General features: G+C 41.4%; 1 protein-coding gene across 1 annotated transcript in view; it reads left to right on the forward strand.

Moving 5' to 3' along the window:
- MRPS35 (mitochondrial ribosomal protein S35) overlaps positions 1-15,533 on the forward strand; it is a 35,935-nt gene that overhangs the window by 8,385 nt on the left and 12,017 nt on the right. Inside the window, exons 4-7 of the mRNA XM_002712685.6 lie at positions 519-579; positions 4,163-4,302; positions 10,735-10,844; positions 13,916-13,985. Of these exons, the coding sequence (XP_002712731.2) occupies positions 519-579; positions 4,163-4,302; positions 10,735-10,844; positions 13,916-13,985 (381 nt within the window). The remainder of the gene's footprint in view (positions 1-518; positions 580-4,162; positions 4,303-10,734; positions 10,845-13,915; positions 13,986-15,533) is intronic.

The following is a 15,533-nucleotide window of genomic DNA, read 5'->3' on the forward strand; positions in this document are numbered from 1 at the left end:
TATTATGGACAGAAGGAGACACAGGTCTTCCATCCACTGGTTCACTCCCTAAATGGCTGCAACAGCTGGAGCTGGGCCTGTTAGGAGCCAGGAGTGGGTCTTCCACACTGGTGCCAAGGCCTAAGCACCTGGACCGTCTTCACTGCTTTCCCAAGCCATAAACAGAGAGCTGGATCCCTGGAGGAGGAGCAGCTGGGATACGAACTGGCACCCGTATGGAATGCTGGCATTGCAGGAGGAGGCTTAGCCCACTGCACCACAGCTCTGGCCCCTTAGCAAAAGGGTTATACAGTCTGAAGATAGTCTAGGGTGTCAGCATCACTTAGTACTTGATACTGAATTTGTATTTTAAGGAATTTGTTTCTTGAGATTGATAACAGGCTACTCTAACATAGAATTAGTATTGTAAAAAAAAACTGTCAGATTTTATTCTTGGTTTTTTTGTGCTTGTGATGTACTTTTATGAAACGATTTTTTTTTCATGCTTTTAAAATGTTTGTTTAAATTTTCTATTTTAGATCCCCAATTTTCTGCATTTGACTCCTGTAGCGATTAAAAAGCACTGTGAAGTTCTTAAAGGTACAAAACGTGACTGTTTTCCTCCATAAACTTTGGGTAGCCTTTGAACATAACATTAGGAATCTCAATTCTGTGGCCAGCACCGTGGCTCACTTGGTTAATCCTCTGCCTGTGGCACCGGCTTCTAGTCCCAGTTGCTCCTCTTCCAGTCCAGCTCTGCTGAGGCCCGGGAGGGCAGTGGAGGATGGCCCAAGTGCTTGGGCCCTGCACCCCATGGGAGACCAGGACGGGGCACCTGGCTCCTGGCTTCGGATCGGCGCAGCGCCGGCTGTGGCAGCCATTTGGGAAGTGAACCAACAGAAGGAAGACCTTTCTGTCTGTCTCTCTCTCTCTCACTGTCTGTAACTCTGCTCGTCAAATAAAAAAAAAAATGAAAATAATCTCAATTCTAATGTGCCATGCAGCCTTATATCCTGAGTTATCATTAGTTCTTTTTCTCTTTTAAAAAATGTTTACTGCTTTGATTTGAAAGGCAGTATGACAGAGATTTTCCCTCCTTTGGTTCACTTGCCAAATGCCCACAACAGCTGGAAGTGGGCCAGACCAAAAGCAGGCACTTGGAACTCTGTCTGGGTGTCCTATGGGATGGCAGTGACCCAAGCACTTGAGCCATCATCTGCTGCCCACCATGGTGTATGTTAACAAGAAGCTGAATGGGAAATGGAGGCAGGACTTGAACTCAAGTATATCTGAAATTTTTATAAATTTTTATGTATGTATTTTTTTTTTTTTTTTTTGCTAACTGCCCTATAGGAAATTATCAATAATAATGGAAGTAGAAACCATAATCCTGCCTCTCAGGTGGGTTCGAGACTCACTGTTGAACTACAGCCAGCACATTCACGAAGATGTAGGAAAAGGAATTGGCATTTGGTATGTCAGGTTGCCTTTTGGGATGCCTGCATTCCATGTTAGAGTTCTTGAGTTTGAGTCCTGGCTCTAGACAGTAGGTGATCCAAGTAGTTGGGTCCCTGCTGCCCACATAAGATATGCAGCCTGGCCTGTTGGGGACATTTGGGAAGGGAACCAGTGAGTGGGTTCTCTCCCTCTGTCTTTGGGGAAAAAAAGGGGTGGGGGCAGGAAGAGAGGTCAGAATACTTGGTAAGACTTGATAGGGGGAAAAAATGAAACCTAAAAACGCTTCACAGGTAGTCTGATTGTGTTAGAAGGAGAAATAGCACAGCAAACATAATTATTATTAAACTTGAGCTTTGGGAGTACTTTCCATTCAAAAAAATACAAAAGATATAAGTAGGTCCTACAACCTAGGAATAACAACCTTACACTTGAAATGAGGGAACAAAAATCTGTTTTGTTTATGTAGACCTCTGTTACGTTAAGCATGAGAATGCTTTTTTGTCCCCAGAGGTTGTGTTTCTGTGTTCATCCGTGCCTGGAATTGGACTAAAACTGAACACTATTCCAAATTTGTGCACCGTTTGTCATAAATGACGTGTTCCGTTTTGATGCTTTAGAAAACTGGTGAACAAATGTATTTCTGTACAATGTGATCAGTTTAATTTTTCTTTTCAGATACTATTGTTAGCTAATGAAACTAATAACTTTCATGAAATATTTCTATACTACATCCTGATTTGTAGTGAAAGCCTTTTATATAGCATGTTCAGAAGAGTAGCACTGTGTTTTACTGTGCTTGAAGGAGCGGTTTAATCTTTCCTTAATTAGGCTTTGACACTTCTGCCAGGCTCTGGATTTGGATTGCACCTTCCAAATAACTCAAAGGCTTTTCAAATATTTCTTCCCGGTTTTCTTCCAAAGTAGGTCAGTTCAGATTTTATATCTAACTTGCAAATGGAAAAAGTGAAATGCAGGAAAGTTAGGTAATTTACCAAAACTTTAATAATCAGTGGCAGAAGTTAAATAAAAACCAAGGTCTTTCAAAGTCTGGTCTTTACCTATCAGATGAGTAAACCTAATAGGAGTCTATTATGTACTTTCCAGCTGGCTGTGTTTTTAGACATGTAATTTAAGTAATTTAATTTAAAAACTGTAATTATCATCTGGTGATTGAAATGACTTATTCACAGTTGAAAAAAAAAAGATTTTGTGCAAACCCAAAAGCTCATGTAATTCTCCAGAGTCGTCTGAGAAGGTGCCTGGTAGTAATGCCTCTTGTGTAGTACAGGATGTTGGAATCAATCCATTCTGGGAATAAAACTCAACTCACTTGCTCTGTTCTTTTTTTTTTTTAATGTCAAAATGTTCTTAATTGCAGAGATACTTCTCTTCCTTCAAAGTGACTTAGAATTGATCTTTCAAGCAGGTGTTTAGGGAATGGTGCAAGTTATTCTTAATTTGCTAGAGTACATTTAGTCCCAGGTATCAGAGAGTCTTTGTAACTTACAGTGATATTTGCTAACTCTGATTTTAAAGCCTAAGTAGGGGCTAAATGTAGTGACTACCACAGGAAAGCTGTCTATTTGGGAAAATATTTTGGTGAACTAGCTCTCAGTATCCATTAGGTTATCACCCTGAAGAACTCCCACATCCGCCTGTAATTACAACCAGTCTCCTGCAGCCCTGTGTTTCTGGAGGAAGCATGGATCCCTGCCATCTAACATGTTTCACCTTAAGAAGACCGTTACTTTGAGCTCTTCCTATGTGTGATGCCATTTGAGTAATGAAATTTCCATTGGGAGCAGCCTGATGGTGCTGGTTTTCATCCCACACTACACTAACTTGCTAGGAATGGGACGAGATGAAATCAGCTATGGGTAGCTGTAGGAGGTTGGGTGCTACTGCTTGTAGTTTAAGGTACTTTTTTACCCCCTCCAGTTGTGCTGTGCAGATGGACAGACAGCTGTGTCCATGGTCTTGGGAACTTTTTTTTTTTTTTTTTTTATCTTTTATTTAATGAATATAAATTTCCAAAGTACGACTCATGGGTTACAATGGTTGGGAACTTCTGTTGTGGCTGAGGTCTCAGACCCAGGCCCACCTCCTCTGGAGGCTGTCTTGGCCAACCAGGAGGACAGGGCTGTTTCTCGGGCCAGTGGACCCCGTCGGCATAGAGAGGGCACACAGAGGGAACGTGAGTTAACTGTGAGAATCCCACTAAGTGGGGGTCTCGTCTTGTTTGCCTGTTTGAATTGAAACTTGACTTGGCTCAGTTTCTGGAAGGTAGCTGACCGCATTTCAGTTCCCTCTTCACAGCTTTTTCAGGGCTGCTTTCAGTTCCTACCAGCTGATCATCAGTCATCTTCATCTGACAATGAATTAACGTTATCTGTTGCTTTTTTAAAAAACAGTGCTCTGGTGCTGTGAACTGTTTGCTTTTAGTTGGAAAGGAAGCACATATGTGCGAAGCTGTAATAGGCTCGTCACTGAACACCCTGCTTCCCATCACATCTGCAATATTCAAATCATTCCCTTAATTAGACTCCTGATTAGGAAGTACCAGCTAAGAAAAGGATGAGGGGTGATGATGTAAAATTCAGAAGAGCATCTGTTCTTCCATGTTGTATGTCCTGAGACAGCTTACTAATTTGGTGTTTGGTAGCATGGATTACAATTGAGAATATATTTGCAGAACCATAATTGAGATAGTTTTTTAACCTCTCAGATTTCTGCACGGAGTGGCCAGCCGCACTTGACACTGACGAGAAATGTGAGAAGCATTTTCCAATTGAAATTGACACAGCTGCCTACGTTTCATCAGGACCATCCATTCGCAACCCCAAGGCACGAACAGTAACCTTAAGGGTAAGAGATTTGTTTTTTACTTATTTTTCATTTGTTTTGAAAGAGAGAGAGATCTTCCGTCCACTGGTTCAATTCCCAAATGGCTGCAATAGCCAGAGGTGGGACAAGCTTAAGCCAGGATCCAGGAATTCAACCTGAGTGTCCCAAGTGGGTGGCAGGGACCCACGCGCTTACGTCATCAGCCACTGCCTCCCAGGACACATGTTGTCAGAAGCTGCCTTGGAAGTAGAGTAGCTGAGATTCAAACCACGCACTCGGCTGTGGGGTGCAGGAGTGCCAAGCAGTAACTGAAACTGCAGTGCTCAATGCCCACTCTCGAGATTGTTTTAAATTAAATCATTATAATACGTTATTTAGAAATGCATTGTGAATGTGTGACTAGAAAACTAGTATTTACCGAAGAGAATTAAAAATATAATAAAAGTTTTAAATTATAAAATTGTCCATAATTCTGTGCCTAGCCAATGTGAACTGCAGTAGCTCTTTTTATTGTATTTACAGCTAGCTGCTTTATTTTTTTAATGGTGATAACTAAATGTACTCAGTAATATTTTCTTTCTCATGTGGTATAAGCATTTTCCATTATTATTATTAAGCATTCTTTAATTCTTAATAGCTACGAAATAGATAAATGTTGGTCTCTTACAATAAACGCTGTGATGTTATTTGTGGCAGGTGGTACATTGTTGATCAGTTCAGACATAGGCCTTTTTCTGACACTGAAATGGGGAATACAAGCAGATAATTCCCTAACGTAGAGTGACCATAAATGTTTGGTCCATTTTGGGGCTGGCGCTGTGGCATAGCCGATTAAACTGCCACCTACAGTGCCAGCATCGCATATGGGCGCTGGTTTGAGTCCCAGCAGCTCCACTTCCAATCCAGCTCTCTGCAATGGCCTGGGAAACCAGTAGAAGATGGCCCAAGTCCTTGGGCTCCTGCACCCATGTGGGAGGCCCAGAAGAAGCTCCTGGCTATGGATCGGTGCAGCTTGGTCTGGGAAAGCAGTGGAAGATGGCCTGAGTGCTCAGGCCTCTGAACCCATGTGGAGACAAGGAAGAAGGTCCTGGCTACTGGCTTTGGATCTTGTCTTTTTTTAAGATTTATTTATTTGAAAGGCAGAATTACAGAGAGGCAGAGGCGGGGGGAATGGGGGAGGTGGGTGGGTGGCTGGGTGGGTCTTCCAACTACTGGTTCAATCCCCAAATGGCCACAACAGACAGCTGGGCCAAGCTGAAGCTAGGAGCCAGAAGCCAGGAAGACCATCAGCAAGGAGCTGGATGGGAAGTGGAGCAGCCAGGACTCGAATGGGCAACCACATGGGATTTTGGCGCCACAGGTGGAGGCTTAGCCTACTACACCACAGTGCTGGCCTCTATGTTTTCTAAGTGTTTTATAGTAAAAGTGGATCATCTTTTGTAGTTTGAAAATATTTCCAGACTAAAAACATATACATATATAACTATGCTGTTTAAACAATCCTATGGGATAAAAAGAAGCTTTAAAGCTTTGTGAATTCATTTCATAAACATGGCACAACTTTCATCTGTAAACCCAACAAAGAAAGCAAATTATAAATTAATCAGCTATATCAGAAAATGGATAAAAACTCTTTGGTTAATTTGTCAGCAAATATGTAAAAATGGCTGCACAAATTTTCAACACATTTTTGCAGGCCATTTACAGTGTTCTTGCTTAAAACACAGGTTACAGTAGTACACAAAAGTTAATCTTCTGGGGATCCTAGGAAGTACGTCAAAGAATTTTGCCGTTACCCTTCAAATGACTCAAAAGTGCACCTTGGAGATTCCAGGACTAGAACAGAGCATATGTAAGAAGGGCTTGAAACATTTTATAAAGGCCAGAAAATAAGGAAATGTTTAAAAACCAAAGATGGTGGCATGGCAGAGGAGCAGATGGGCCAAGTAAGAGACCCAGTTACCAGGGCTGGAACAGTGTGAGCAAAAAATAAATAATGTATCATGGAATTATATCCAGATATAAAATAAATGCCCATACTTGCATAAATAAGTGAACAAAGAAATAAATGAGGGAGAAGGGACAAGTCTTTCATATAGAAGAATCCCACATTTCTCTAAGATACAAGGCGAATTCCTAGACAGAAGTGGGCTGGTGGTGGATGGGGACTCAGAGGTAACTGGAGAGGGATAAGGAGTGACCATTAACAGGACTTTTTTTATGGTGATAAGCATCTCTTGGATCAGATAGTGGCGCCAGTGACACAAGTCAGAATATACGAAAAACCACTGAATTGCACATTTTCAAAGGGTGAAATCTGTAGTATGTAATTATGTATCAATAAAGTTGTATTAAAAAGAAACAAATACATAAGAAATCAGTATATATATAAGAAATCAGTTATCAAATAAGCATTATTAAATAAAATAAGCATTATTAAAAGGAACAAATTATCAACCTGAATAATATTCAATGACATGCAAATTTTAAGTGTAGGATAAAGTGTTTACCTATCAAGTTGATTTGTAGTAATATCTAAGTTCCTGAGTACATAGGAACACAGGCTTTCTCACAGTGCTACTCTTTTTCACAGTTTCCAAAAAGAGTTAAATCCTTTGACATGATAGTTCTCCTTTTAGAAGTTATTTTAGAAAATATACAAATGTTATTCTCTATTGTTATTCTCAATATTACATCTGATAGAGCACTCTAACCCCTTGCACCATCCTTGTTTGTAGAGAGTGTTTCATGTATTTAGACACAGTACTCAATGTATGTACCTCCTTTTTTGTTAAATACAGGCATTTAAAGATACCTATGAACTCAGCTTACTGTGATTTGAAATATTGATGTTATTTTGAGAATAATCTTTTTGAAAAATACCAGCTTGAAAAAAAAGATGTCAGGCCGGCACTGCGGCTCACTAGGCTAATCCTCCGCCTTGCGGCGCGGGCACACCGGGTTCTAGTCCCGGTCGGGGCGCCGGATTCTGTCCCGGTTGCCCCTCTTCCAGGCCAGCTCTCTGCTGTGGCCAGGGAGTGCAGTGGAGGATGGCCCAAGTACTTGGGCCCTGCACCCCATGGGAGACCAGGAGAAGCACCTGGCTCCTGCCATCGGATCAGCACGGTTCCCCGGCTGCAGCGCGCGGGCTGTGGCGGCCATTGGAGGGTGAACCAATGGCAAAAGGAAGACCTTTCTCTCTGTCTCTCTCTCACTCTCCACTCTGCCTGTCCAAAAAAAAAGAAAGAAAGAAAAAAAAAAAGATGTCACAATTCTTTTAATGTTGTGAAAGGCAGAAAATCTCATTTAGCTGGAAGTTCAAGTATTAATCTAGGTTTTACTAACAGTTTTGCAGTGCCTTTGAGTGCTAGCAGGTGGCGTGAGTGTACCACCTAACTGTTCCTGAAATATTTATGAGTACATAAACTCGGTATAGATTTTTGAACATTAAGCTATTGATGTGATTTGAGTTTTACAGCAGTTGTTGCAATAATGAATGACATTGCTGCCAGTTTTTTGGACCACTTTATATGCAAAAAACTAAAATACTTACATTTTAAATATTTTTTAATGTATTGTTAAACATTATTAGAATTTCATTGAAAGAAATTGTAAAATTACTACCTTCTCAATGTATTATAAAAACTGTTCATTTTTCTGTATATTTCATCTCTGTGTTCATGTGTATGTGCATATATATGCATGATTATAATGTAGGCACATTTTATTTTCTTATAAGTCATTCTCCACATTGTTATCAGCTACCATAAGTGGGTTGTTTTGTCCGTGAAGCTGATAATCTGGTGGTTGATACATGTTTGTCCCAGAGGTCTGTGGCAGTTCACACTGTTTGCCATGTGTGAACACTGGATTGGCTTGATCCCTGCTAGTTCATATTTTATTAGTCTAGTTTTTTTTAAAGTGTGCTTATTTATATTTTCTTGAGTTCAGATTTTTGAAAAATATCACAGTGCTTAAAAAAACAGTATATCCTCCCTATGAAAACTTTGTGCATATTCATTCAGCAAGTAAGTGTGGCATGCTTTTTAAGTCATAGGCCATTGCCAATAACAAAATAGGTGTCATGCTTGCTTCTCAAGGGAATGCATTTTCAGTGGAAAAAATGAGAAGATGAGCGGGCTGCTGCCGTGTGGTGTCTTGAGGGCCATGCAGGGTTATTGAAGTGACAGAACTGTGTGAGACTGCACAGTGCCCTTGAGCCTCTGTTTCTCATGCAGTTACACCTCTTTGTTGATCTTAGTGCTTTCCATGGGAAATGACTATATGGTTGCTGTGGTTCAGGTATGGTTGGAGTTCGTTCCCCCAAGTGTTCACTTGTTGGGAGGTTGGTCCTAAGTGTGGCTGTGTTGAGAGGTGGTGAGGCCCTCAGGAGGTGGAGCCTAAAGGGAGGTCCTTAGGTCTCTGGGGATGCAGACTTCAAAAGCATTCAGCTAGTTCTTATGGGACACGGAGTTGGTCCAGCTTGGTGCTAACGTGCCTTGGAAGAAAGCAGGTAAGTGCCCGAGCTTCTGCCACCCACATGGAAGACACATAGAGTTCCTGACTGCTGGCTTCAGTGTGACCCAGCCCTGACTATTGAGGGAATTTGTGGGAGTGAACCAGTGGTTGGAAGATACTTGTGTCTGTCTATTTCTCTCTTACTCTGCCTTTCAAGTGATGAAAATAAATGAAAGGTTTTGTTTTTTTTTTTTTTTTTTTTTTTTTTTTTAAGAGATTTTACTGGGCCAGCGCCACGGCTCAATAGGCTAATCCTCCGCCTGCGGCGCTGGCACCCCGGGTTCTAGTCCTGGTTGGAGCGCTGGATTCTGTCCCGGTTGCTCCTCTTCCAGTCCAGCTCTCTGCTGTGGCCAGGGAGTGCAGTGGAGGATGGCCCAAGTGCTTGGGCCCTGCACCCCATGGGAGACCAGGATAAGTACCTGGCTCCTGCCATCAGATCAGCGCGGTGCGCCAGCCGCGGCGGCCATTGGAGTGTGAACCAACGGCAAAGGAAGACCTTTCTCTCTGTCTCTCTTTCTCACTGTCCACTCTGCCTGTAAAAAAAAAAAAGAGAGAGAAATTTTATTATTTGAGAGGCAGAGTTACAGACAGGGAGGGAGAAACAGAGAAGATCTTTCATTCACTGGTTCGCAATGACCAGAGCTGGGCCGATGGGAAGCCAGGAGATTATTCCAGGTCTCCCATGTGAGTGCAGGGGCCCAAACACTTGGGCCATCTTGTACTGCTTAATGGATAAGCAGGGAATGGATCAGAAGAAGAGCAGGCAGACATGAACCTCCACCCATATGGGATGCTGGTGCTGCAGGTGGAGGCTTAGCCTAGTACACCACAGCACCAGCCCTGTAAGACATTTTTTTAAAACTATGTTTAGGGGTAGATACTGTGGCGTAGCAGCTGAAGCTGCAGCTTAGGACACCTGCATCTCATAATGGATTGCCTAACGATCACGTTAGGTGGCTTCACTCAGATCTTCCTTTCTGCTGACGTGCACCTGAGAGGCAGTGGTGATGGCTCAAATATGGGTTCCTGCCACCCATGTGGGAGACAGGGATGGAGCTCCTGGTTCCTGGCTTTGGCCTGGCCCAGCCCTGGGTGTTGTGGGCATTTGAAGAGTGAACCAGTTTATGGAAGAAAGTTTTTCTGTCTTCTCTTGCTGTGCCTTTCAGATAAATAAAGTTGAAAAAATATTTTACACGTATGTTCATTTTTTTCAGTGTTTCTTAAGAACACTGATTCCATGAGATGTCCTTTGAAAACTAAAATCGTATGTCAAATAAATTTGACAGTCATTTACACACCAACCCTGGATCTTGAAATTCCAGAAAGCTCATTAGTATGTTAACTGCTCTAAGAAATGGTACCATGAAGAACCCAGCTTAACTCAACATTTTTTAATGTAACATTAAATAATTCTCCTGAACACCTATGAGAATAGTGTTAACATTTGAGAAAAAGCGATGTTTTGATACCTCCCCGATGTGATATTTCAGCCTTCTTGAGATGACTGTAGCTTTTAAAAGAATAAATCTCCCCAAGCCAGTTGGAGTGATACAGGTCTCATAATTACAGAGTAGAAATTCTTAAAGCTCTTAAGTTTTATGCATTTATTTCTACATTCCAGCTTTCTTGACACTAATTGAGTTTAATTCTGTTAGTGCTGCTCATAAGCACCGTAATTTCATTTACTGAAGAGACATGTCTTAGTTCTTTCAAGAAAGGCTCCAGTGCCCAGCTTTCAGAGGACAACAGCCTGTTCCCCTCCCTTTCTCCCATGATACAATCATGGTGCGTGCCAGCTGCTCCCTCTGTACGGAAGGAGCTTGGAAAGCTTGCTTTCTGGTGGGTTTAATGTTAATGTAAGCAACATAACTACTTTTTTTTTCATTAAATTGTGTGAAGTACTTTTTTTCAAATAATTTTTCTTGTATTTTTAAGGTTAAACTTTCCAGTTTGAATTTAGATGATCACGCAAAGAAGAAATTGATTAAACTTGCAGGAGAACGATACTGCAAGACCAGTGATGTACTGACCATCAGAACAGACAGGTAAAAAGAGAGCAGCGCAGCACCCTGGTCTCACGTGTGTCTTCACTGTCCTCCAGTCCCCTGGCAGCTTCTTTTAAGAAGTTGCCCTGGGGTCAGTGCTGTGAGGTAGTGGGCTAAGCCTCTGCCTGTGATACTGGCGTCCCAAATGGGCACCAAATCCCATTCAGATCTCTGCTGCTCCTCCTCCAGTCCAGCTTTCTGCTAATCGCCTGGGAAAGCAGTGGAAGATGGCCCAACTTCCGCTCTTTGGGGAGTTGCGGCTCTTTGGGGAGTGAGCCAGTAGATGGAAGACCTTGCTCTGTTTTTCCCTCTCTCTGTCTATGACTCTGCTTCTCAACTAAATAAATAAAATACTACAAAAAAAAAAAAAAAAAAAAAAAGAAGGTGCCCTTTCTGGGTGGGAGACATCATCAAGTTTGTATTTTTAGTATCCTCATTTGCGGTGAGCTCTACGTGTACAGGGAGGCTTACTAAGCCGGTCTTAATGTTGATGCATCCATGTATGTAAAACTCGGGGACAATACTAGAAGACAAAAGTGTGGTTTGTTTAAACAGGTGGGATTTTGGGGGATTTTTGTTCTCTTAATTAGCTTTGTGATTTTAGAATCACAGCAGCATCTCATTATTTGCTCAAACCCCCAATTCGGAAGTTTAACATATCAGAAATTATATTTGCAGTTATTTCAATGTGATAGAAATAAATTATATATATTTTTTAAGATTTATGTATTTGAAAGGCAGAGAGAGAGAGGTCTTCCATCTGCTGGTTAATTCCCCAGATGGCCGCAACAGCTGAAGCTGGGCTGATCCGAAGCCAGAAGCCTGGAGCTTCTTCTGGGTCTCCCATGTGAGTGCAGGACCCCAAGGTCTTGGGCCATCTTCTACTGCTTTCCCAGGCCATAGCAGAGAACTGGATTGGAAGTGGAGCATCCGGGACTTGAACCGGCACCCAGATGGGATGCGGGCACTGCAGTTAGAGGCTTTACCCACTTTCCTCAGTGCTGGTCCCTGTATTTTTATACAAATTACTATTTGTTAAGGGACTATGAAAATCTGAAGAGGATCAAAGTTCCTTACTGAATGAAGTATCACCAAAGGTATGGGGGATTATCGTGATTATCGGAATAACTATGACCTCCCACGTTAACCTAAAGCCTATACCTCTGCTTATGCCGCATAATAACCAGTAACCTTCACTCAGCATGAAATAGGATCCAAGGAAGTCCTCAGTGTTTCCAGGGCTACATTAAATAATCCCCACATTTGATGTGAGCACAGCTAGATTCAGGCAGAAGCCAGTAGTAGTCTGCAGAAACATGGAACCTGAAATTTCCCCACAGGAGAAAATTTATTGATGGCTCTGGTTTATTCCCTCCCAAAAGACCAAATGGAAGGGAACAGATTTTACTGTCGTCATAACAAAACAGAAGATGAAGCTTAGAACTAGGTCACTTGGCCCTTCCTCTTCTGGTCTCCCCCTCCCAGGTTTCAATGTTTACATCTCTTAGTAGCCCACTTTGCCTTGATGGTGCAGCGGGGCGGCACCTACTCAAGCCTCAGCAGACTCCTGTGTAGAGTTAGCCTTTGTCTGTCTGCCATAGCCACGCTGCTGTCCCACGATAACTTCGCTTTCCCCGGGAGACAGGGCGCCTTGCCTTCCTTACTGTGCGACACTATGTGGGGCTGTGGTTGGCACACTTACAGAAGGCTCAACAGGTTTTAGGGATATTCACCATTCACCACTTTAACTGTTGGCACGAAAAGCCTTCTCATTCTATAAAACAGATTTTTATAAATTTTATAAAATTTTAAAAATTTTATAAAAGAGTTCAGTGTTCCCTTAAATAGGTTTCTACAAAGTTGAAGTATGTAAAAAAAAATCTGGGAGTTCAAAATTAAAATTATTAAATTATATGTGGGGAAATTTATTGGGACATTTTTATAAGAATCTCAGAACCAGAATAGATGATTGTAAAAACAGTTGTAAATTTATCATAGATAAATTTAAGAATTAGGTAATTTTTGTTTGCTGTAAAGAGAACTTATTAGTAAGTTTTTACTAGATGGTTATTTTTCCTCTAGAATTATACTTTGGTTATTTCTAAATTATCAAGATATAAAAGACTTAAAAAAAGACATTGCTTTTGAGAAGAGTGAGTGGGCAGGTGTCCTGTCACCTTGCCTTTCCCAGTGTGAAAGAATGTGCAAGTCTGAGTATTGACTGGGTCTTACATTGTGGTTGCTAGTGATGGGCAGAAGGAACATGACACACGCAGAGGCGGCAACAGGGTGGAGGCAAGAGACGCTTAGGAACCACTGCTTTCTGTTCAGAGTAGAAAGTGCAAAATAGATTTGCAATACTTTAGGTTAGGCCTTCCCTGTCACTAGAAAATGTAAGGTTGATGTTGTATTTTTAGTTTGTGCAACTTAAAAACCACTTTTGGATGTTATCCTTTGTAACTCTTCAGTATCTGGTAATACTACTTTTTGTGTATATGGTGGGTGTGTGTTTCATGTTAACAGCTGTTTCCTTTTCTGTATTTTATTTTATTGCTCTAAAAAATGAACGTGCCATCCCATAAGCGTTTCGAAGTCTAACTTAGGTTATTCCGTTTTAAATGCAGCAGTAGCGGCAGCAGCAGCAGCAGCATAGGATTGTGTAGTTTAGCTCATTCTTAGACGAATTGTCCCAGGGAAGACAAAGGCTGACGTTTCGATTGCCTTCTGTCATCTGTTTTTTAAGTAAACTCATATGCTGTCTTCCAGCACGTACTTAGCACTGAGATGGTGAAGGAAACTTTGATTGGATACAGTCATTAAAAATAGCATAAAACTGTTACATACAAATTAGTGACAAACACAAAAGAACACTCTAATACAGATAAAAATAACAAGTATTTAATATATTCAATAATGAACTCTATAAACCATTCTTATTCTGAGAGCAGAATTTTCCAAGAGCAGAGAAGGAGTACTTGAAAGTCTTATATTCTGTATATAGTATATTGCATATTTTGCAAATTGTTGTGTATACTGAGGTTTTATAGTCTTTTTTTCTTTCTCTTATAAAGGTGTCCTTTAAAGAGACAGAATTACGACTATGCAATATATCTACTAACAGTTTTATACCATGAGTCTTGGGTAAGTTGTGTGTTCATGTTTAATGGTTTTGTCAGTGTAATTCAAATAATGTTAGCCTTTCAGAATGTGTGCAGCAAGTACTCAGTTGAATATTGTGGGAACTAGGAATAAGCTAAGTGTGTATGAAATGTCCCAGGGGCTTGACTGAGATGAGAGGTGAAGATTTGAAATAGATTGCTTAGTTCGTCTCTGGATCTTGTGAAATCATAGGCCCCAATACCTTCACATTCAGTTTCTTATTTTGGGTAGAACCTTTAGCGGTTTCTTTCTTTATTATTTTTTTTTAATCTTGTTTTTGTTTTGTGTGACTTTAATTTGTCTGGTTAGGAAGAGTACAATCATCAGATGTGTAACTTGAGAATATATAATTCATCCTGGTTTTTAAATAAATTACAGAGCAAAGTTCCAAAACTTTGTAGAAAGATATTTTAACTGTTTATTAAAATTCTTAGTTAACACATAGACTTTTCTGTGAGTTTTGGCAGGCATACTTTGAGAACAACGAAGGGCAATGAGTCGAACAGTGCTGAAAGTAGGCTTTTGTCTGGTCGTCCTGAGTCTGCGTAGAAGTGTGTGTGTTTATAAGGAAGATTGTGCTGTGCAGGGGCTTCAGCTCATCTGACTTACAGTTGGTGGCTAATATGCTTAGGTAGCTCAAGGAAGTAGGAGGACAAAGAAGGGCTGGAGTTTGGGTGCGAGAGAGGTAGAGGGGTAAGAATCCTTATGTTCCCAAATCTGTATTAAATACACGAAGTTGCATTCCTTAAATAATTGAAAAAAATAATTTTCATTCAAATTACAATTATACATTCAAATTAAAGTTTTTGTAGTTTGGTGCCCAACATAAGCAGCTCAATAGCATTTTCTCTTAGGAGAAATACTTCATAATACTTACTAAGAAATACTCTTAGGAGTATTTGAAGGCATAGAGTAGTTGGAGATGTTTGAAGGACAGAATTGTTTTGTGTGACTTAGAGGCAAAGGAAGGTGGAAGAGGCAGTGAGGTCGACTTGAGCTTACCAAGTGAGACATTTGTATGAGAGCCATTCAGAGGTGCAGTGGCTGCTTTGATGGGTGGACAGTGTTCCATCCCTCACCGCTGAGTGGACAGACGGGCAAAATAGCATGTTCTTGGAGTGGTCGTGGCAGCAGTTGCCTTTGGACCATCCTTCCAGGCTTGAGACAGCAGGATTCTGTGAACACACACAGCAGTAATTATCCACACTGCCTGCAGCATTTCCCCTCTTCTCCCCTCCCCTCTATATAAATATCCTGTCTTTTTCTCTCAAGATTTATTTATTTATTTGAAAGAGAGAGACAGGAGAGAGACAGAGATCTTCATCCACTGGTTCACTTCCCACAGGGCTGCAGCAGTTGAGTCTGGACTGGGCCGAAGCCAGGAGCCCACAGGTGCATGCAGGCCTGCTACCTGAGTGACAGGGGCCCAAGTACTTGGGCCGTCTTCTGCTGTATTCCCAGACACACGAGCAGGGAGCTGGATTGGAAACAGCAGCCGAGACTGCAGCCAGCACTGCAGTGTGGGATGGT

Source organism: Oryctolagus cuniculus, chromosome 9 (genome assembly GCF_051225735.1).
Source record: "Oryctolagus cuniculus isolate XC-2025 breed Fujian yellow rabbit chromosome 9, ASM5122573v1, whole genome shotgun sequence".
Classification (NCBI taxonomy): Eukaryota; Metazoa; Chordata; class Mammalia; order Lagomorpha; family Leporidae; genus Oryctolagus; species Oryctolagus cuniculus.